The 22,287-nt window shown below is 43.4% G+C and overlaps 1 protein-coding gene across 6 annotated transcripts in view; it reads right to left on the bottom strand.

Moving 5' to 3' along the window:
* Ppfibp2 (PPFIA binding protein 2) overlaps positions 1-22,287 on the bottom strand; it is a 142,601-nt gene that overhangs the window by 40,344 nt on the left and 79,970 nt on the right. For 4 of the 6 annotated variants that reach the window (XM_055597388.1, XM_055597383.1, XM_055597384.1 and 1 more), the window contains 3 exons: positions 20,354-20,446; positions 16,651-16,764; positions 5,197-5,328 (listed from right to left, as the gene is read on the bottom strand). In XM_055597388.1, coding sequence (XP_055453363.1) covers positions 5,197-5,328; positions 16,651-16,764; positions 20,354-20,446 — 339 coding nt within the window. Of the gene's footprint in view, positions 1-5,196; positions 5,329-9,536; positions 9,617-16,650; positions 16,765-20,353; positions 20,447-21,280; positions 21,305-22,287 lie in introns of those variants that run through there. The other 2 variants (XM_055597386.1, XM_055597387.1) reach the window with 2 other exon arrangements.

Genomic DNA, 22,287 nt, shown 5'->3' with positions numbered 1-22,287 from the left:
TCACACATGTACACAATTACTTACTACAACACTGCACAGAACAGCACAAACTTGGAAGCAATTTAAATGTCCATCAAAGAACTCTGTTAACTACAGGGGGCATAGAGAGATGGCAGAAAATATGCAGACATAAATATAAATGAAGAATGGTTTACTGTTTACTATTCTTGCCATGGAAAGAAGTGTAAGATTATTCCTTTTATCCTAGCACTTGGGAGGCAGAAGCCGTTGGATCTCTGAATTTGAGGCCTGCCTGGTTTACAAAGTGAGTTTGAGGACAGTCACAGTCTGTGTGAAAAAATAAAATAAAATAAAAATTAAAAAGAAAGGAAAGTATGAAAATAAAAGTGAGTGTGTCTGTATTCTGTGTTCATGAACATGGTGTGTGTGTGTGTCCTTACATAAGATAACTCTGGAAGAATACAAGACAAACTGATAGCACTGGTTCCTGCCAGCCAGCTGGAGGACAAGTATATGACATCTGTTGTTATTCACCCTTATGAACTTTTGTTGTTTTTTTTTTAAAGTTTCTTTCATATACATGAAAAGGTAAACTAAGGGCTGGGGAGCTGGCTCAGCAGTTAAGAGCGCTGTCTGCTCTTCCAGAGGTCCTGAGTTCAATTCCCAGCAACCACATGGTGGCTCACAACCATCTATAATGAGATCTGATGCCCTCTTCTGGCATGCAGATGCACATGTAGATAGAGCACTCATATACATACAAATAAATAAATAAATAAATATTAAAAGAACAAAAGGTAAATCAATGAAACAAAAATATTAAAACTCTTCTCAGCAGGCCAGTTCAGCTCTCAGCAAATACAGTCCTCCCTATACTTGCTCTGTGGTCCAAGTTCATCATTCTGGCTGCTCTAGTTCAGAAATTAGAATTTCTTCCTTCCCAGGTACAGAGCACAGGAAGAAAACTGTGTGTTGTGAGGCACCGTTGCTCTACAAGAAAATCCTGAAAATTACTTCTAGTTCTTGATTCACCGAGCTGACACCACAGTCTGTCCTAGCTCTCTGTACCTGACTCTGACAACTGCTCATAGCCTGCTGGGTCCCCCAGTGGGATCCACCTGTGCCCCACCCTCACGCCCCATAATCTAGACCGGCTCAGAGAGAATCCTTCTAAAGGACCCTTCTGATGGACGTGTTCTAGGATACCACCAAGGTTTTCTTTCACGTTCCATCCTCTCATCTGGTATTTACTTCCCATGTCAGTCACTCTATTACAACCCTGCCTTTCAGAAGTAAATCTAATATTCAGTCCTGGGGAGCTTGAAATGACCCAGGAAGGATGTAAAAGGCTAATGAGGAAAACTAAAGCAAACATCTGTATTCACCCACTTCTCACGTGTACCACTACAGACCTAATCCTTGGAAAGGCTAGTCATCAGGAAGCCTGTACTTCCAAGGCCCGAGGTCTCACAGATTGGCCACCAGTACCATCTGTACAACTCAAGCACAAGCAGCAGGGCACTGACTGAAGCCACAGTGACTTAGGGTATGATCAGAATAGAGTGTAGTGATCCTATTAAAAACTGACCCTATTTTCATTGAAACAAAAATTGAATCTGAGGACAATGGCCAAGCTGCAGAGAGAAGTGTTATAGCTTCAATGTGAAATGCCTCACTCGGGAAGGCTCATGTGTTAAAGACTTTGCTGATGGGATTTTGGGGGAAGTGACTTGATCATGAGGGCTATAACTTCATTGATTATCCCATTGATGGGTTTATACTTTCATGGTAAAAAAGGAAAGTCATAGGAGGTGGGGCCAGGTTAGAGAAAGTGTTTCAACAGAGGCATGACTTTAGAGGTGTATCTTGCTTCAACCCTTTCCTGTTTCTCTGTACTCCTTAGCTGCCATGACTTGAACAGCCTTCTCTGTCACATGCTCCTACTGTCAGTGTTCTGCCTCACTGCAGTGAAGCCAGCCTGGAACTCCTGAAACACTGAGCCTATAAATCTGCCTTCTTCCAATTTATTTGCATGCCTATTTGCCATGGTAATTGTTAGAGTTTGCATGTGGAAGGACCCTCATGGACTCACGTGTTTATACCGGTCTCTATCTGATGGCACTGTCTTGGGGGGCTCTAGAACATTTAGGAGGTGAAGTCTGGCTGGAGTAAGCAGGTCACTTAGGACTGAACCCAGCCTTATTCTAATCAGAGCTCTTTCCATTTCCTGATCTAATGATAAGTAATAAGCCATGCCTTTAGATTCTACTACCATGAGTGGAGTCCTACTGACCATGCTTTTCTTACCATAGCATACTGTATTGCTTAAATGTGAGTCAAAGATAAATAACAAGCCAGGTATGATGGTGCACGCCTTTAATACCAGCACTAGGTAGGCAGGAACAGGGAGGTTTCTGAGTTCTAAGACAGCCTGGTCCACAAAGGGAGTTCCAGAAGAGGCAGGGCTATATGGAGAAACTCTGCCTCAAAAAGTAAATATGATGATGATGATGATGATGATGATGATAAAACAATGATGACAATAATAATAAACTTTTTCCCCCTTCTTGCTTCTACTGGGGATTTTGTCACTGCAACAAGAAAAATGTCTAACACAGTGACACAAAGTTAACTATCAGAAATGTTACCATCTGGCTATCTCAAAAAGAAAAACAAAGTCTTGCCTTTGCTAAACCACACTCAGCCTTAGGCACAAGTACTCACTGGTTAAAAAAAAAAAAATGGTGTAGTATAGAAACAGAACAGGCATTCCCTTTATTCACGTAATTCCAACCACAAGTGACCTGATCTAGCAAAATGTTCTCACTCAAACATTTCCATCACATGACAGCAATAAGGCTTAAGCGGCACTCATGGTATTCAGCCACTGGTTCTCCAGATAGCTACCAACAGAGGCTGAGATCCTGGGCCGATCAGCAGAGTATGTTCAGTTACGATAAGGAGGAATGTGTTTCAGGTCATGTGGTTGCTCACTGCCTCTCACAGGTTTGAACAGCCTACAACATTCCTCCACATGGAAACCTAATATTTGTACTGGCAAATATTTGAAGGGCAGTGATCTTGCAGGATGGAGGCCAGGAGCTTGCCTCATGCATGAACAGCCTGATGGAAAACCACCCCAAACTTGGATTTGAAAACAATCCTTCAGAGAAGAAAGCAAGCTACTGGGGAGGTGGCTACTTTAGTACATGTATCACAGAAGGGGAAATGCATCTCCTTCTGAAATTCTCAAAAAGGAACTGGGTTACCTAGCTCCACACTAATTCTGCATTTTCTTCACAGATAGCCTGACTTTCACACTCACACACTCCAAGTGTTGTTATCCCCGGAGAGCCAGGCGCAGTCAGGCATGAAACCCACAATGACCCTACAGCTTCTGCTGGAATCTTTAAGAAAGACTCTCTATAGATGTCAGTCTAGAGCTATGGATGGCTACATTTGACATGAAGGGGTCAGCCTTCCTGAGAACAAGGCAAACAGAGAATCAAGGACTGCCCTAAAATGGGCTTTTAGATGCACGCTGAGATTGTCTGGTTCCAATCATGCTGTACTCTAGCCTTAGACTTCTCAAGTTGTGTCTTCTATCAACTCCTTTATCTCCTCTTTCCCTACCCCCCCTTTTTTTCCTTAATCATTTTAAATTGAGTCTCTGACAATGTACACCCTTCCCAGAGGTCATTGAGTTCCGCCTCTGAGCCCTAATGCATGCTCATATATATTATATACCCTGGAGCACTGATAAAATGACTAACCCAGGAGATTTGACTGTTTCTCTGCGAACAATGAAGAGTCCACACAGATCAGCTTTCAGTCTAGGTGAACTTTTCAGCATGTGAAAAATGTGTCATAGTTTACCTTTCCATTGTCAATGTGAGCAATACAATCAATAAAAGCTAGCTACTACTACATGGTCTACACTAAGCTAAGGGCCACATACACAAGTTCTCCTTCAGTCCTCAGAATGACTTAAGAAAGAGCAAGCATTACTACCATCTTATAGAAATAAATAAGCAAAAAAAAGAAGAATTAGATATTTGGGAGTTAAATTAATGGCCAGGAGGTCAAAGCTAGGGAATATCCAAGCATGACTCAAAGCCAGAGATGAGATCCAACAACCTGCACTCTCCATAGGAGCTCCTGTATACAGCTTACTACAGGTCTCTTTCTTTGGCCACTACACAGCTTACTGAGAAACATGCTCTCAAAATCAATGCAAGGAACATCCCCTGGAATACTGTAAGTGGTCCAAGCTCTATTATCGACTCAGAAAAACATGGCAGGTCAATGTAAATAATGTTAGCACTTCCCAGAAAGGACCAATTTCCATCTTTTGACTTCTTGAGAGGGATAAATAGAGGGAACTGAATATAAATCAAGTTTTTACAAAATGCCAAATACAATGATAACACTCAACATCTGTGATTTAATTGGTCTTTAGCACATTAACTATTTTTATAAAGAAACTGATGTTCATACAAATTATGTAACTAATTTGTTGAGGTCCAGAGAGCTAATGAATAGATCAGTTAGTAAACAAGCCAAGGTTTTCCTAAATGTAGAACTCCCTTCTTCCATGAATTACAATGCCAAGTGTGAACATAAAACATGAAGGCAATTATCTAAGTTAAAACACACTGCTCCTTGGAAAGGGGTGTTCTGCACTTAAAACTCTCTGAACTCTATCCAAAATAGATGCTGGCATATTCTAGCCCATGATATATGGAGTCTGAAGAACAAAATGAAACAAGCAAGTATTCTTTCAGAGATGGCCTGAATGTGGACTCACCCACACAGCCCATCAAGAGGAAAGGAAAAAAAGCACAGACTTGGGGAGTGTGGGCAATGAAAACTATCTCAAGCCTTCTGGGAGGTAGCTTCCTTCCTGTTGTTGTCATTACCTTAGTTTTCACAAAAGACATCTTGTGTCTCTCCACATGTGTCTGATCCTTCGTTCTCAACTGCTTCCCTTTCCATCCCTGTCAGCAGTTTGAGGATAGAGCCTTAAAGCCAAAACTGAGTGGTTTGGGCATTGCTGAAATGTGCAATGACAGCAAAACCTGATAACTTGGTATTAAACAGATCATTGTGTCTCTAGTGCATGAATATTCCTGGTACCCAGTGACTGCTGGGACTGCAGTTGGCCAGATGGCCTAGAAGCCTAGTGCAACATGGGCCCTACCCCCACCCAACCCCAATATGGTGCATCACACTCACCTCTGCTTTTCTCTGTTTTTCCTCTTGTTCTTTCTGCTCTTTCTCCATACCAACCAGCTTGAGCTTCAGCTCAGACACTTCAGTCATGAGATCCAACTTCTGAGTCTCTAGAGATGTGCGACTTAGCAGCTCCTGTAGGCAAAAATGGATCTCAGCATCATAAGCCGCCATGGCAACAAGACCAGAAGCAGTTCTGTCCATAGCACATGAGACAACATCTACACTGTGTAACAGCGGAGGGTTGGAACTACTGCATAGCAGTCACAGATCTGTTAGGGAGAGGTCTGGCTGGCCCTAGGTTATTTGGGGACAGCACAACCCCTGACATCACCCAGCATCTTTGAAAGACATTTCTCAAAAAATATTTCTCCATAGTAACTACTATTAATTATTTTCAGAGAAAATGAATAGGCACTTTCAAATGATGAACATTTTCCATCTCTGTTTTCAAGGCGAAGCAGCAACAGAACAAATGAATATGAATTCCTGCTGACAACACAGTTTTTGAATTTCTAGACCAGCTCTTGGGTACAATCAAGGATCATTCTTGTCTCAACAAATCTCAAAGTAAGACATTATTACAATAAATCCAGAGAAGTCAGAGTATAAAGTGGATTCCTACGAGTGGTCCAGTGAGATGGCTCTTTCCTGAACAATATCAAAATTACAAGTAGCTACTATGGGATATAGAAAAGGTTATTCTATACTTACTGTGGAATGACCAAGTTTATTATTTCTATTCCTGTTGTCACTAGAACAGCAGCAGACAACCAAATACCCCAGTTCCTGGATACCAAGCCTGCCATTAACACACACTTATTAAGCAAGAGGACGCAACAAAGGATACAGGCAGGACAACTGCTGTGGAATTATGAAGAACCAGAAGTCTTTTCAGAGGTACATGGCAGTATGTTTTCCATCAGCAAATGGTGATGTTTTGATGGCTAAAATCTTGGTGTATGGTAGGCCCTTATCCATGCAGGCCTGAGAACATACATGGTAACCAGAAGAGCAACTGAAGAAGAAACAACCTCTTGCATGGTTTGAACATCGAGTATCATCTCAGGCAACCCAACCCCAGCACAAAGACTGATGATCTGATCTCTGAGACACCAAACTATCCTGTCATCATGAACCAAAACAGAGGAAAGGGAGTTTGACTAGGAATAGATACTTCACTAAAGGCCACCAGTCTTTGATGAATCCGAGCTACAAACTAGCTGAATTAACTAGGTGTCTAGAAGGCCTCTTGAGCCCGAGGCCAGGGAAACAGCCTTTTCCTGGTCAGCCAGACTTGAGGCTGGATGACAGGACAGAAACCGGAACACTACGGCATTAGACACATAGGATGCTTGGTGACAAGGAATCAGATGAGATGTCCAAGTTAATGACAAACTCAGGTCTGCTGAGTGCCTTCTCTGCACTAGGCACTGCTGGCTGCTTTTGTACACATTCTCCTAAACACACCTCCCCAGGGATTTGGCAGCAAACACTGGAATCTGAATTTTACAGATGAGAAAACAGGGCCAGGGAGAATAAGCAAATCTGCTAGCTAAGAACATAACGTCAATCACAGTCTATTTGACTTTAGAATTCATTTCTGTTGGCTGTATCATCCTGTTTTCCAAGCTGCAGTGGGAAGGGGAATGTTGTGAACCAAAGAATTTAAAGAGAAATAATAAAATGTTGAAAAGGGCAGTCAAAAAATATTCCCTGAGCCCAGGAAGTGAACACTTGGCCTGCCATGGTTTCACTGAACACATACTATCCACAGACTTCAGTTGCTGAGGCCAAGCAGGCTGGAAAGCACCCTAAGCAGTTCTTCCCCTGGGTGGGGGTGAGGTGGGAGGGTGGGGGAGGCAGGATACACCAAGATGATGAGTTCTCTTGGCTTTGAGTACGTGAAGCTCGTAAGATGGTCAGAATCTTCCTTGTTTATCACATACTCTCTTCCATACCCCCTTCCCTCTTCCCATATCCCTCCCTTTCTACATCTGGTTTTCTGAGTCTCTCCATCCTTGAATCTATATGCTTTGTTCTAAAACTAACTTAAGGCAGTTTTCAAACTAGATAACCCTAGTTCAAAAATCTAACAAAAGCTAGGGAAATGGCTCAATGTGTAAAGGGCTTGCCATGTAAATGTGGGAATCTGAGTTCAGATCCCTAGAACCTATGTCATAGGTTGCTGGGCATAGTAGCAAATGTCTATAATCCTGATGCTACTATGGAGAAATGGGCTGCAGACACAGAAGAGTCCATGAATGTTGGCATACTACCTAGTCTGATGTTCACAGGCCATGCGAGCTGTCTCAAACAAGGTAGAAGGCAAGAAATAACACCTGAAACTTTTTTATGACCTCCACATATATGTCATAGCATGTGGGATATATATCATGTGCATCTGTGTGCACACACAGGGACACTGTACACACAAAAGAAATCATAAAAGTTAAAACAGGTAAGAGGAGACATTGAAGGCAGAGTTATAGTTAGTAGGAAACTAATAAGTTAGTATAAACAACTGAGGATGAACCACAACATGAAGATACAGCTTCCTATGCACAGGGACAAAAGGACAACTCCACAGGTAAAATCCATAAAGACAATTACTTTGTTGTGCTGAGATCTAAGGGGGAAAAGGCGGGGGGGGGGTATGAAAGACTTCATCTGTTTTAAACACCGACTAGAGGCCAACACCTAGGAACATGACAACTGAAAGCACGATCCCTGTGGGCTGCCCAGTGATCTTAGGATGATACCCATGAACTTCTGTCTGGGAATCAGCATTCCAGACACTGCTTTGGTGAACATTTAAAGAGCCTTACAATGTGTCTAGGTTTTCTTCTGCTGTCACTACTGTCAAAGACCCCCAACCATTTAAACTCCCAGGTTGTAATTAGTCACACCAATGTTGCCACTGATGAGGACAGCGCTGTAATTTGTTCCAATAGCCATCCTAATTAGTCACGCCGCTGTTTGCATTGGTCATGCTAACATTCCAAGTGGACATTTGGGTTGGACATGCTCAAGTTTTAATTGGAAACCCAAGGCTGTTTAATTAATGACAGTTTGCTGATAATAAAGCTTTTACGGCCCCCCTGGTTGTTTTCACCTCTTTTAAGCCTTTTGTTGATATCCCTGCCTTATCCTTGTCGTGAAGAAAGACTATTCTAGCCCATGAACTCAAAAAAGCCAGGCTTTGCATCCACACATCACATTTGTGTTCACTGCAGCACTGTTCACAATAGCTAAGTCAGGGAACCAAAGTAGGTATCTACCCTTTGACAAATGGATTAAAATTTTAAAAAGTGTACATATACACAATGGAAAGTTTTTCAGCCATAAACAAGAACAAAGTTATGTCACTTGTAAGAGCTGGAAATAATCATATTAAACATACATTTTGTCTCTCGGTTTGGGACCTAGATTTTATATAACTACATAAAGTCATATGTGTACCTGGTGTAAAGTACAACTGAAACCGTGTCGAGGGAAAAGGAAAGTTTACAGGAAGGGCGGGGATAGGAAAAGGAATGAGACTAGGTATGGGGGAGATCCACTGGACCAAAGTATGAAAAGTTTTTGAAAAACTCACTGGATCATAAAAGGGGAGACATCAAAGTGCACACTGGTAAGAAAGCAATCAGAAGTGAGGCAAGAGAGGGTAATGAGGGAAATATGATCAAATTAGATTACAGACACATGTGAAGATGTCATATGAGACCCATTACACACAATTAGTATAGACTAATAAAAAGACCAAAAAGAAAAAAAAGAAAGAAAAGAAAGAAAGAAAAGAAAAGAAAGAAAGAAAGAAAGAAAGAAAGAAAGAAAGAAAGAAAGAAAGAAGATACCTAATACTGATCGTTGTTGGAAAAAAAAAAGTTAGCCTTCAACAAGTTTAAGCCAACCCCAGTTCAGTTTTCTATCTCAAAACCCAGCAAGGCCACTGGCCATTATTACAAACCGGAATCTCTGAAGTGCACAACTCCACAGGCATTAGCTGTCCTGCAGCCTCAATGTTCGCTTCTACTGCCAACATGAACAGCAGTTGGATTTGACCTGGTATGTTACCCTCTGCCCAGTCATTTCAGGTGAAGAACAGTCTGCTCCCACCAATCTAGCCTCCAGAACACCCATCTCCCCATCTTGGTACTGCCTCCAACCCAACTCACTGAGAATTCCTGTCTCCCATCTCAGGCCAGCCTCCACACCACTATCTATTCCCATCAATGGTCCTAAGGCAGGGCTGTTCACGTCTAGCACATTTTCCCAAATATCCAGAAGCAAGGCAGTTTCCACTTCCCCCAGGCAGTTTAATCAATGGCTTTTCTACCTACATTAGGCGATCTGCGTCCCCTCAGGAGCTTCAGCATCCTTGTGAATGACCGTTCCGTCCCGTATCTGCTTGCAGGCCTTCTGTTCAGCTTCACACCCACCTCAGTTCCTGAGGGCTTTGCTTCTCAGTGGCAGGGTCACAACTAGGTATTCTACACCCAGAATGTGTTTGCTTTGTCTCCAAAGTCTTCAGCTATTAAGTTCTCTAGCCTGACCTTTTCAACTATCCCTCTTGCTCTCTCAACCTAGAATTTCTTCTTCTGTGTCCACTGGTTACTTAGTAACCCCCTGTTTTCCTGGTCTATCAACTTTCTTTAGCAATATTTGTCTCCCTGGCCACTCTGTACTTTGAGGTTGTTCATTTCATTTGTATTCATATCTACACCAGAAAAGACTTTCCTCTTTCCCCCTGTCCCCAGACTGATGGCCTTTGTTTACCAGGGCCCAGGTGGAGCCAAATCTCAGTTTTTATTTGTTTCCACTCCTAATGACCTGAGCATGGCTACTGAAAGTAATTTAATCATGCCCATCAGTTTCAATACAGACTCACCATATCTGATTACACCTTATCTGCCAGTACTGTCTGATAAAACTTCTACTCATGCCTGCCTCTCAGTGACTGTTCCAAATCTTTCCTATCCCTCCAAGTCTTAGACCCAACAATGTCCTCTTGTTAAATAACTTCTCCTTTTATCTACCAAAACAATAAAAACCTACTACCATTCACAGAACTTATATTCTTTTTATTTCAGAGTTTTCCACATCATCTAATTCATCTCTTTTCAGTTCCTGTCTTAGTGAGAGCAAATGTGCATACTTCATTCTAAAGCTAGTCTGACATGATGTCACACTGTCATCTTCTCTCTCAGGGTCTCTCATTTTCTATCCTCAAAAGATGTGTCAACATATCTATAACCTTATCACTCAGAGGCTGAGTGAGAGGGAACCTAGACTGAGCTACAGTGACCCTGCAGACCTCCTCTACCGAGAGAGAGAGAGAAGCACAGAGAAAAACAGAGAGAGAGAAATAGAGAGAGGGAAAGAGAAACTGAGAGAAACACACACACAGAAACAGAGAGAGAGGAAAAGAGAGCACACAATGCTTCTAGAACTTTGTTTCTGAAATGCACCCTTTTGACTGACCTTCCCACCTCTGTCCTTCTCTTCAAGGCACCCTTACACAACTTGGTGAATATCAGTTACCTGGGCAGGTAACCAGTAGTCTTAGTGGTGTCCCTTGATCTTCCTCTAGCTAGTAACTCAGACAGACGATCATTCACCAGGACCTAGCCACTCCCTCACCTTTGTGCTGCCTTGGAAGGAGTTCCCACCAAGCTCTGTGCTAGTCTGGGAGAGGACCATCAATCATGCACTCTGACCGGCATTTAATCTTGTCCTTACCATCAGCTCTCATTCCTTAGGCTATAAACATGATCAGATTTCTGACATTCTAAAGAAGCCTCTGAACTCCCCTGCCCCTAGAGTTATCAGCACCAGCTGTCCTGTCTCTGCATAAGTTAGGCTGTGTGTGCATACCATGTGCACGTGTGCACACATACATGCATGCATACATGTATGAGGGAGAGAGACCCTTCTCTCCTATCCCCTTCTCCCATGCCTCTTCTTCCTTTCACTCCTCAACAACGTATCTGTCTCCCTGCAGCCTGCCTCATGCCTTCACCTAAGCAGGAGGCACAAACAGTTTTAATTCGGGATTCAATGTCTAAGCTTCAGTCATGGCTTATTCTTTTTACAGACTCCACAGCATCAATTCAGCCTAAGTACCTGTCTGCCACCTTGTCTTCCCTGTACCATGTGTCCCTGACCATTCAGTTTGCTTTCCCATCTCCTCTAACGGCTGCCTTTTCTCTGTCTACTTTAAGGAAAATGACCTTGCATCCCTGATAGCTGTCACTCCAGCTGTCCAGTCAGCTATGGATGTACCCTGCCTGTCTGGAGTTGCAAGAAACCTGCCCAGGCTTCCTGACCTGCGGGGTGGGACCCCACTGGGCACTTCATGGAGTTCTGCAGCTACCATGATGGAGGGGAGAGACAGCAGCAGGCAAGTAGCAGGCTGAGGGTAAGGTAAGAAAGTTTCCCAAGCAACACTGTGCTTCCTGCTCCTAACTGTTTCAAGGTTGCCTGCAATTTAAAGGGAAGAGGGCAAGGAGGAGGAGGGGCATGGAAGACTCACTTCACTGATTGTGAAACTGGGTAAGGATGCTTTAGGGGGGAAAAAGTGAACAAAATTATCACTTGTCCCTCTCTTGAAGTACAAGAACATATTGTATCTCAGAAATGACAGAGAATTTACATTTTGGAACAACTGGTCATTTCTTTTTTCCAAGGCTCAGGTCCTGAGGAGCTGATTAAAAAAAAAAAAAAAAAAAAAGGCTGCCTTTCAACTCAGTCTCTCCTTAAAGGGCCACATCTTGAAGCAATTACCTCCATCTTTAAGAGTGGAACATGACCCAGGGAATTACTGACCAATGACAGGGGACTGCAGAATGCCTGGCAACCTGAAACCAGAAAGGAAAAATGGGCTGTGAAGAGAGACAAGAAAGCAAAATGTTGTCCCTTTGCCCTTTCATGTCAAAGGCTCCGGCCTTTCCAGGGAGCCAGGCTCATGAGGAACACTGCAGAAAAGGGGTTTTCCTCACCCTACTCTGGTTCCATTTGAGCCTCATTTCCCACTGACCGAGTCTCTTTGAACCCACAGCCTCACCTGCAACATGGGTTAATGTACCATTCTGCACTAATGCCTAGACATACAACATCAAATTAAGATGAAGAAACTAGGTATTTGTGACTTAAAATCTCTCGGAGGGGTTTCAGACAATATTTAAATGTCCATTTTTCTCACTCATGACTTGCTGCCTTCTCACTTCCTCAGACAGATCTATGTGCATGTCAGATCACGTGTGGGGTTCTGTTTAATACTGTTTTTGATTAAAAAGAAACAGGTTACAGGGCCTGTGCCCACGCCTTACAATCCTTGCATAGTGTCTTCAGGTACACTGGCCACTTGTATGACAATCTTTTTTTAACCAAACTTGAATAACTGTACACAACTTTTTGAGTGTTTACAACCTCCATGGGTATAGCCTTTGGCTTTGTCATGAAGTCTGGGTACTTCCTGTTTTTCCCTGGAGCTTTCTAACTCAATAGGACTTCCTTTCACTGGCATAGCCCTCTCCTTCACCTCCAGGCTGCCTTGGAAGAAGTTTCCACCAAGCTCTGAGCTCATCAAGGATAGGACCTGCATTTACTGGTAGAGCAGTGTTCTAATCGGCATTTGCTCTATCCCTCACCATCAAGTTATTCTCCTATGAGGAAAGAGCAGAGATGTACAATTTAGAATCCAGACTGTCATCTGTACTCTTTGCAAGAAAGCAAAGCAGAGGGCCAGAGCTCAGGGGCAGTAGTGCTTTCCTAGCATGTAGGAGGCCCAGTGTCAATAATAATAACAACAACAAATTTTAAAAAGTAAAAACAGATTTATTGTTTTTCCCAGATCAATATCCAGGCTCACCAACTCCCAGTCACTCTCCACCTCAGTCGGTGTTACATAAATGCTAGGGCTCCAGTTCAGGCAGGAAGCTTTGAACACACTAATAATGTCCCCTATTTCTCAGGACAGGGTGGTGGTTTCACAAAGTCAGGACAATTTGCATCCTTCCTTCCTTCCCAAGGTATCTAGGTGGACCTGGCCCTGAGTCAGCTCTGTCTACTTCCGGCTTATTTAATACCAAGACAAGTTCTTGGTGTTTTCTGGAAGATTGAATGGGTTCATGGTCAGTTTTGCCAGCTGGCAGGTGGGAGATAATTAGTGAACAGGGACGGGGCTGGGCCAGTCTGAGGAGGCTTGCCCATGAGTTGGGTGAGAGGTTAACCTCTTCCTTTTAGGATCTTGGAAGGAGTCTGACATTGGTACACCAGCTATGGGAAAAGACAGCTCAGTGGGACTGCTGGAGCTGAACAAAGTCTCTGTGGCAGTTTAAAAGGATGACATTCCCCACCCCTACCCCTGCTCCAGGCACATATTTTAAATGCTTGGTCCCCAGTTGTTCGGACTATCTGAGAAGGACTAAGAAGTGTGATCTTGTTGGGGGAGCTTTGCCACTTGGGAGTTGGGATCTGAAGTTTTAAAAATGCACACCGTTCCTACTTAGCTCTCATTGCCTCAAGCCTGTACACCAGGATGTAAACTCTCAGTTACTGCTCCAGCACTGCCTGACCAATGCTATGTCCCCAGCCATGACCACCATAGACTATCCCTCTGGACACATTAACTCCAATAAGCTCTTCACTAAATTGCCTTGGTCATGTTGCCTTATCACAGCAGCAAAAAAGTAAGAAAGACAGTCTCCCAGTGATATATAGCCAGTTGGCGGGGGGGGGGGGGGGGGGGGGGGGGGGGGGGGGGGGGGCAGGTCCAGAGCATACATTGTACACTAGAGGTCTCCAGGCCAGGTATGACCTAGAGTTCACACAGGACATTTCGAAATTTGAAATGAGTTGTCAATTTTTAAGATAGCTTTAATTTTTACCTCTGCATAAAATAACAAACTAGCCTGTCTTGTATCACTGGGTCCACAAAGGCAGTAAATTAGCATTGAATAACAGTTTTAGACAGGATGCATTAGTGTGCTCTGTTATCTGTACCAGCACATCCAGAGGAAGTGCTAGGTTCCAGGAAGACAGAGGGACCTACTGGAGATAAGGAAAGACCTCATTCAGAGCAATGGGCCAGGTCTGGCAGGACAGGAATGGCTATCCAGGCTGGCAGAAAGAAACACTTGTGTCCATTCTCTACCTCTAGGTCATGAGTCATTCCTGTTCTAACCACCAGAAGCCAAGAGCCCGCAGCCAAGGATATCTGAGCCAAACTGGGCACGTCTCTACCTAAGGCATAGGATATACACATACTCCAGGCTGTGAACAGCACTGCACAGCACTGTGGTGCAAGAACCAATGGTCTTCACAAACAGCATCAAGCAGATTGCAGGATAGCAGTAGCATTGAACTTGAGATCCAGAGTTAGAACCACCAAGTCCAACAAACATCTAGTAAGAGCTGAGGCTCAAATGCATCCCACAGTTTGAACATGTACTCTTTATGAAATGCTACTCTTCAAAGATTGAGGGGCCTTACTGGAAGTTATAGACCCAGATCTTGGTTAGGTTCTAGCCTGATACCCTTATTCCAAATTGTAGCAGGTGATGAATGGCATCACCTCTACTGCATAACAAACCAATGACTGATACCTCACTCACAGCACATGGGAACAATTTAGAATAAAAAGCTAATCCACCTAAGACTTTTAAAAAGTTCAAAACACTTTCTGTTGACAATGCTGACAGAGAAGCCAGCCTCTGCCCACGCAGTGCTGGCTACCTCCATCAAGCTCCTTGACAGACAGGAGCACTGGCACAGCGGGAAGGAGGCAGTCCAGAGGTGAGTCCACAGTCAGGCACACAACTCCAGCACTACAATGAAGCCATTCTCTAACCTCTGAAGATGTGGCACATAGCCAGGTCCCATCTTCCTGCAATGCCAGCCCTGTGACTTTTTTCTCATGTATTCACTCTCATGTTCAAGTTTTCACGGTCTCTTTTTGAACTGTATACAATAGTCTATCATCTTCCTTCCTTATCCTCCCCCATCAAAACCTCAGGCTAAAACATCAAGCCACCTGTGTTTCATGCAAGATTTGTTTTCCCCATCAGATTTTTTCCAGATATTCAAAAGACAGATTCATCTTTTCTTCTATTAAAGACCTTCCATTACTAATCATAATTTCTCAGGAAAAATTATAAGAAAGAAAAATGATATATAATCCAAACAGAATCAAACTGAGCCGAGAATAGTGTAATTTATTAATCAGGAGTGAAAACACAGGAAATTAGTAACAATCTACAAGCAGCTGCAACTAGATTTTATAAAGACATGTCCACTGAGATACTCATTTACCTTTTCTCCCCCAAATTCTCCAAATGCACCCAAACAAAACTAACACACCCTGAAACTATGACATTTATGCTAAGACCAACAGTAGAATTCAAAGCCTGTGCTCACAGGCTGATCTTGACAGTTAAAAAAAAAGTAGAGCTTTGCAAAAAGGATTATAATCAGTCATCTAAGTAAAGCCAATTATTTTAAGGGAATGGCTTTTGTTCTTTGAACATAGGGTGAGCCGCTTATGTCAGGTATTGAATCAACAGCTACAAAGCACACATACACAAGCTTCCAGTTGTGCTGTAATTTTCAAAATAGACAAAAATGCAAGGCTGACTTAAGCAAAGGAAATCTATGAATAGATTCAATCAAAAGTCTCATGATGTGCTCAGCAGACTTTAAAGACTCACAGACAACTCAGCACCCCTCTGTGGGCCCCACGTCACCTCTGACAATGATACCACTATTTGGGGGCTGAAGAATGGTTAGTTCAATTCTGATATTTCTACTTAAAAGAACTGTTAAGTGGTAGTAGAGATGGCTACATGGCTATATTTTTCAAATGGAAAAGAGTCACCACATCATATTTAGGCATACAGACTCTAAGGACTAGGCTGTTCCTCCATGGGACTAGAGCTTTGCAAATCATGTGTACACACACTGGGGCCAGGAAAAGGATATACGGAGAGGACTCTATTTACAAAGTAAGGAAGCAGCTAACTATTGCTTTCCTTTTTGATGCCTACTAAATTACAGTAAGATAGCATTTGTGTGATAGTTTTTAATCAGAAGTAACTACAGAGGGAATGATGAGAGTAAGGGGTGGGGGAAAAGGCAGAAAATAAGCTGACAAGTTGACTTTCTACAAGCCCAGATGCCACCCCTGACAGACCACAGCTTCTATGATAAGATAAGATGACATGGCCGGCAGAAAGAAAGTGCTCCTGGGACTCTGCCTAACCAGCTCAACAAGTTATTCTCCACTGGGCAGCCCCGCCTTCAACGTTCAGGTTGGTTTCACCTGCTGTCTAAACATTGCACAGTACACAGCCAACCCCACCTCCAGGCATCATGGGAGAGTAAGTAGGAGCCTGTAAAGAGCCATTTAACACCAGAGCTGCTTCAGGCCCAAAGCCCTCTACTCCACTTGCCCCGTACCTGCTGAAGCATCTCTTCGGCAGCATTGAGTTTCACCTGGTGTCCTTCCAGACACACTTCAAGGTCCCGAATCTTCTCTCCTTGGGCTTCCACTTGGTCTGTGAGGACGCTCACCTATTATGGAGCATAAACAACAGTGAAGGATCTGGACTGTGTATGAGGCAGGGAAGTCCCCACTGTAGGGTGGGTGAACTGTGATAGCAGCCCACTGAGACTCACCTGACAGAAGGCCTTCCTTTAGGGTGAGTGAGGTTGAGAAAGTGTACCGGAGAAAGGCAACTCCAGTTAAAATCTCACCTTACCAGGGAATTTTAGCCACTGCCTCAATGACGTTGGTCACATTTCTTGCTCTTGACAGACTCGAAAGGAAAGCACCTACCCAAGAGTCATGAGGGCTGCCTCTGGGTTGGACTCCTGCTCCTAATCTCTCTAATAGGGCAGCCTGACTTCAAGGCATATCTCAGCTCTTGCCAGGGCTCTGCCACCTCATGGGAAGAGCTGTCCAAACCTTTATGGAAACCAACCAATGACCTAACCTCTCTCATTCAGGTGTGGAGACTACTCACCTATCAAGCCAGTGTTTGGAAGTAATTAAGGAATGTGGGACGTAAAGGGCATGTATTAGCACTGACAAACTTGGCTCCAGAAAGGTTTCTGTACTTTACAGGTCAAAACATGACTCCAAGTCATACAAACACCACAGCCACATGCACACACGTGGCAGTTTTTTTCCTGAGGAAAACCTGAGAATGTCTATGAAAATATTAAGAAAAATACATTTAAATTATGCTCTATATAATACTGTAACTGTTTTAATAGCTCTTCTATATGCCAACTGACCCCTAGGATCCTTTCGTTTATTTATTATGAGATAATTCCATACATGAAGATGAAGGATCATAGCTGACCTTCTAAAACTGAAGAAATCAATGAACAATAAATTTATATCTTTTTCATTGAAGATATGGTCCTTTATATATAGGTTATTCTAGTTAATTTCCCATTCTGTAATGATTAATGAAGCCTGAAAAAGTTAATCTAAGTTCATTTATGAGTGTCTAAATGAATTTTATGAATTAGAAAGTTCCCATTCTCGAAGGCACACATTTAAATGATCCTGTCAACTTTATACATTGTACTTCTAGACTCAAATAATGAGTGAATGATTGAAACACTTGAAGCTGATGAAGTTTGTGTGCATGTGGGTGTGCTGACAATTCAATAATCCAAAGACGGGCTCCTTCCACTGACTAGGCCCATTTAAACAACATTTGTACATGTGTTTGTTTTACTGTCAATATTTTTAATTTTATGTGTATGTGTATGTCTGCATGCATGTGTGTGCAGTGCCTGCAGAGGACAGAAGACAGTGTCAGATACCCCGAACTGAGACTACTGTGGGAGCTGGGAATCAAACACAGGCCCTCTGAAGAACTCTTGGTGCTCTGAACTGCTAAGCCATGTCTCTAGTCCTGTTGTTTTGTTTGGTTGTGATCCTTGTTAAACACCCTTCGCAGCACTGGTCTTTTCCACTAGTAACTCCACTTTCAAGAGTGAGAATGGCTGTGCTTCCGGGGATTTGGGATTTCTGTTTGGGAAGGTGTTTTATGGTTGGTCTTAATACAAAGAATAAAATTTATAAAGCTGCACCATACTTAGGGAGCAGCTGAGTACAGTCACAGGTCAGCTATACAGAAGAACAAAGACATGGGGCTGCAGGGGGTGAGTCAGGAGGTATGGAAACTGGCTCTAAAGATTTTAGGATTCCATCTTGATTCTTTAATAATTTTGAGCCCTATATTAAACATAAATTCAGGTATTGGGAGGGGACCGAAATTAATCTTGTTCTTCTACAAATAGATCCAGGAAAACTTATTCTGAGCCAAGGGCTCCGACTCATTCAGTCTGACTCAACTGTAGGAGTTACACAAGAGACTGTGCCCTGCTAACAATCTCCAAACCAGCTCCACAGGCCACTATTGAACAGGGCAGAATTGAGAATGGAAGAGTTCCTGATGGTGTGCCCACAGCTTCTAGCAGAAAAGAAACCGTGAGAGTCAACTTTCACCTTTCTTAGTCAACCAACTCTCTGATTGTGTTCCAATTGTTTAAACAGGGATTAGTCAAGAATTTGTAAAAACAGAAACAGCCGTGAAAGGGAGCATTATTACATAGGGACTTCTTTATTAATTGTAATTTCCTCTAAATAGCAGTGTGTTGTTTCAATCACGAAGGGTCCTGGTTCAAAAGTTTGCAAATTTATACTGCGAATTGCTACACAATTCTAAGCTGGACTGTCTTTCATGGATCATGTCTTGGAGATGAAGTTTCAAATTGAACATCCCTCAAGGGACCTGAGCTATAAAAGCAGGCCCCTGCTACCCACCCCCAAGGGGGCTCTCACCCCTTCTTTTCAGGGACTTCAGTCACAACAGCCCCTTACTGTTCTGTCCACACACCAAGGACACTCTACCTCTGTGGGTGGCTGGGCTGACCAGCTCCTTTGCCTGGAATGCACACCTCCAGGTATCTGTGGGTCCCTCCCTGGCTTCCTCCTGCCAGGGAACTCCAAAGTGCACATGCCTCATTTCCATTTATTTTTCTCCCTGGTATTTAGCACTACCTGAAATATTTTGGTATTGGTTCCAGTTTGTGCTCTCTCTCACCATTTTATTCACTGATACAGTCACAGGATCCAAAACCCGTATCTGATAAATCATATATTCAATTACTTTATAATGATTAGTTATTTTAAAGGTCAATGAAGCAAATTAAAAAAATAAAACTAGTTTACAAAATTATGTTTGGAATGAACATAATCATTTAAAAGAGATGAGAGAGGTACAACCAAAAGACAGATGTTAACTGCATCTGCTTCTTGAAATTCTCAGAATTTTCACTTTCCAAAAGACTTGATTAATCTTATGTTTATAAAATAAAACGAGATGGCTGGGATTACAGGTATGCATCATTTCAGTGCCCTGGGGATAGAATCCAGGAGTTTCACTCATATCAGGCATTCTACCAACTGCATCCCCACCTCCATCCCCAACTTATTCATCATTCTTCAAGCTTTTTAAGAAGCTGAAATTAGAACAGTAATCTCTACATTCTCCAAACTGTCAATTCATATGTAATGCAGAGCACACCCTGAATACCCACTTGCTAAATATATTTGTGCATTTGAGGGATAATACAGCAAAGAGCTCCTGCTGCAGTGCAGGCTCTCTGGAAGAACACCTAAGGTTCTATCCAACGAAGAAAGAAGGACTTTTGAAAGCCAGAGGCTGTTTTGGTACCTTTTCGCTACAAGAAATTTCAAAAAGCTCGCTCCTCTCATAGAACAAGAGAGCCAGCAAAGGCCTAGCCCATGTTACCAGGGCAGGCAAGTGGTCTGTCTTGACCCAGCTTCAGACTCATGGACCTGATTCCATTAGCAGTCTGAGGCCTGTGTCACTCAAGGCTGTTTTATTAGTGACAGAGGATGTACTCATCTCCCTTAGACTTACAGGCTCCTGGATGACTGGGCCCATTTTGCTCATTGCTAGCACCCAGTTTCAGCCTGCCCACAGGGATTTTAGTGTGCAGATAGATGCTGGGCAGCACAAAATAAATAAATGGATTCGCAGCCCAACACTTTCCAACAGAGAACTCCCCCTGGGCCTCCCTTTCCTGGGGAAGCTATGGAGCAAGAGGGACTCACCTGTAGTATGAGGGACTCTTTATCTCCTTCTAGCCGTGCCAGGCGTTCCTGGTAGGTTTCATTACTAGCAGCAGTGTGGTGATTTACCTGGGACTGAAGAGGGGGAAAAACACACACTTAAAGGGCTAGAAAAACACTGCCCACTTCCAAATGCAGCACACAGCATGTGTGCTTAGTAAGGACAGTTTCTGTGATGCTGTGTGCAAAGCCAATCCCAGAACAGGAGACCTGATTTCAAGACAGCTCGGAGGACCAGATGACATGCCACTAAAAGGTGTGTCCTAGAAGATGGTGAAACCACTCCTGATGACTTCATCCTTGGCTGCAACGGCCTCCGTGGTGCTTCCAACCAACCAGCAGGGCTTGACCTGATGGGCTGGGGCATGCTGGGTCTGGTTCAGCCAGAGGCACAGCCCATGAAGGGTCTGCTTGGGTGGAGACTAGAGTAGCACCACTTGCCAAGGATGTATGTGGGGGAAAGTAGGGCAACAATCTCGAATCCTCAACTTCTCTATTTGGGTTCTGCAGATTCATTCTACCCTGAACATCACAGTCATACAGAGAACTGAGGAAGCCAACTGCAAGGTCCACTCCAAACCCAGGCATGATCAGAGCATTGCCTGATGATAGCGTGTCTCAGCAGTGCTTAGGCTGACAGCAGAAAGCTACAATGACACAATCTTGAGAGAGATCAAAATAAGTAACACCCAGAGGATCTCAAAGAGTGAAGTGAAACAGAGGAAAAAGAATAAATGTAAAGTAACTAGAAACTAGAAAGAAAAGGAAAGATAGGGGTACAGATCATAAAGGATGATAGACTCCTACACCTGAGCCAGCTGCAGGAGCTGTCACTTCACAGAGTCTGGCAGGGAGGGGTGGAAGAGCTACTAATGGCACTCAGCTGGGACCCAGCCCACCCGTGCTTACTTCCTCCATGCTGAATGAGGCCCACAAGCAGCTGTGCCCGTCTGAAGCCGTACATCTCACTGCTCAGTGCGAAAGCTGTTATCCTCATAATCTGGGCTGGTCTAGTGTCAGTGATCAATTCCTGAGGAAGGTGTTTATCACCAGAGAAAAGCACAATTGTGCAAACGGGCAGCTTCAGAAAGGCCTGACTTATCATGAAGTTATCTCCCCACATTTCAACTTACAGGATGGGCCCTCCAACCTCTCTGTGTGAGGAAGAATACCTTCTCCGCCCTTCATCCCAGCCTAGAACAGCATGGGGCCTAAGCCTCACTAGAAAGAGAAGCACTGGGTTTCTGTTGAAGGGACAGTAGTGGGCTGAGCCTGTGGCACTTCCCAGACAGCTGTGTCATATACAGTTGGTGCATGGCACCTGGTGACACCATTGTCTTGTCTTTCCTTCCAGTCCAGCTCAAGCCATCTCATCCACTGTTACAGTCTCTCTTTCATGCCATAGACAAAGGGCCTTCATAATCACAATGTCTTCTTTGTAGAAGTTCATTGTTGCTTGCGTAGCTAAAACTCTAGGTACTCCCACATGGCAGACTTTCCCTAGCATCCAGGGATGGGTCACAATCAGCTTTTTTTTTTTTTTTTCTTTTTCCTGAATTGGATAAGATGACAACTCTTATCAGCAGGACAAATTCTCCAGCTAAAGGACTCATTAAGGTTTTTCTGAAGACAGAGAGGAAAGTTGCTAGTCACCCAAATGACAATGGATGTTTGATTCTAAGGTCAAAACTGCCATATTTATAAATGACTCTACTATTCATCTGAAGAGTAAAAACTTGTCCAACAGGAAGTGGATAAGAGAAGGCCAAGGGCTAAGGGGTAGATCTGGCCACAAGACTCCAGCAAGCTCCCATGGCCACGGCGCTGTATTCAGTTATTTATAGTCTGCCCCTACAGTAACTGCTACTATTTTATGTTCCCATTACAACATCATTTTTGCTTGTTTTGTGTGAGAC

Source organism: Psammomys obesus, unplaced genomic scaffold (assembly GCF_907164565.1).
Source record: "Psammomys obesus unplaced genomic scaffold, mPsaObe1.curated_primary_1811, whole genome shotgun sequence".
NCBI lineage: Eukaryota > Metazoa > Chordata > Mammalia > Rodentia > Muridae > Psammomys > Psammomys obesus.
This window is presented reverse-complemented; position numbering and strand designations above follow the sequence as displayed.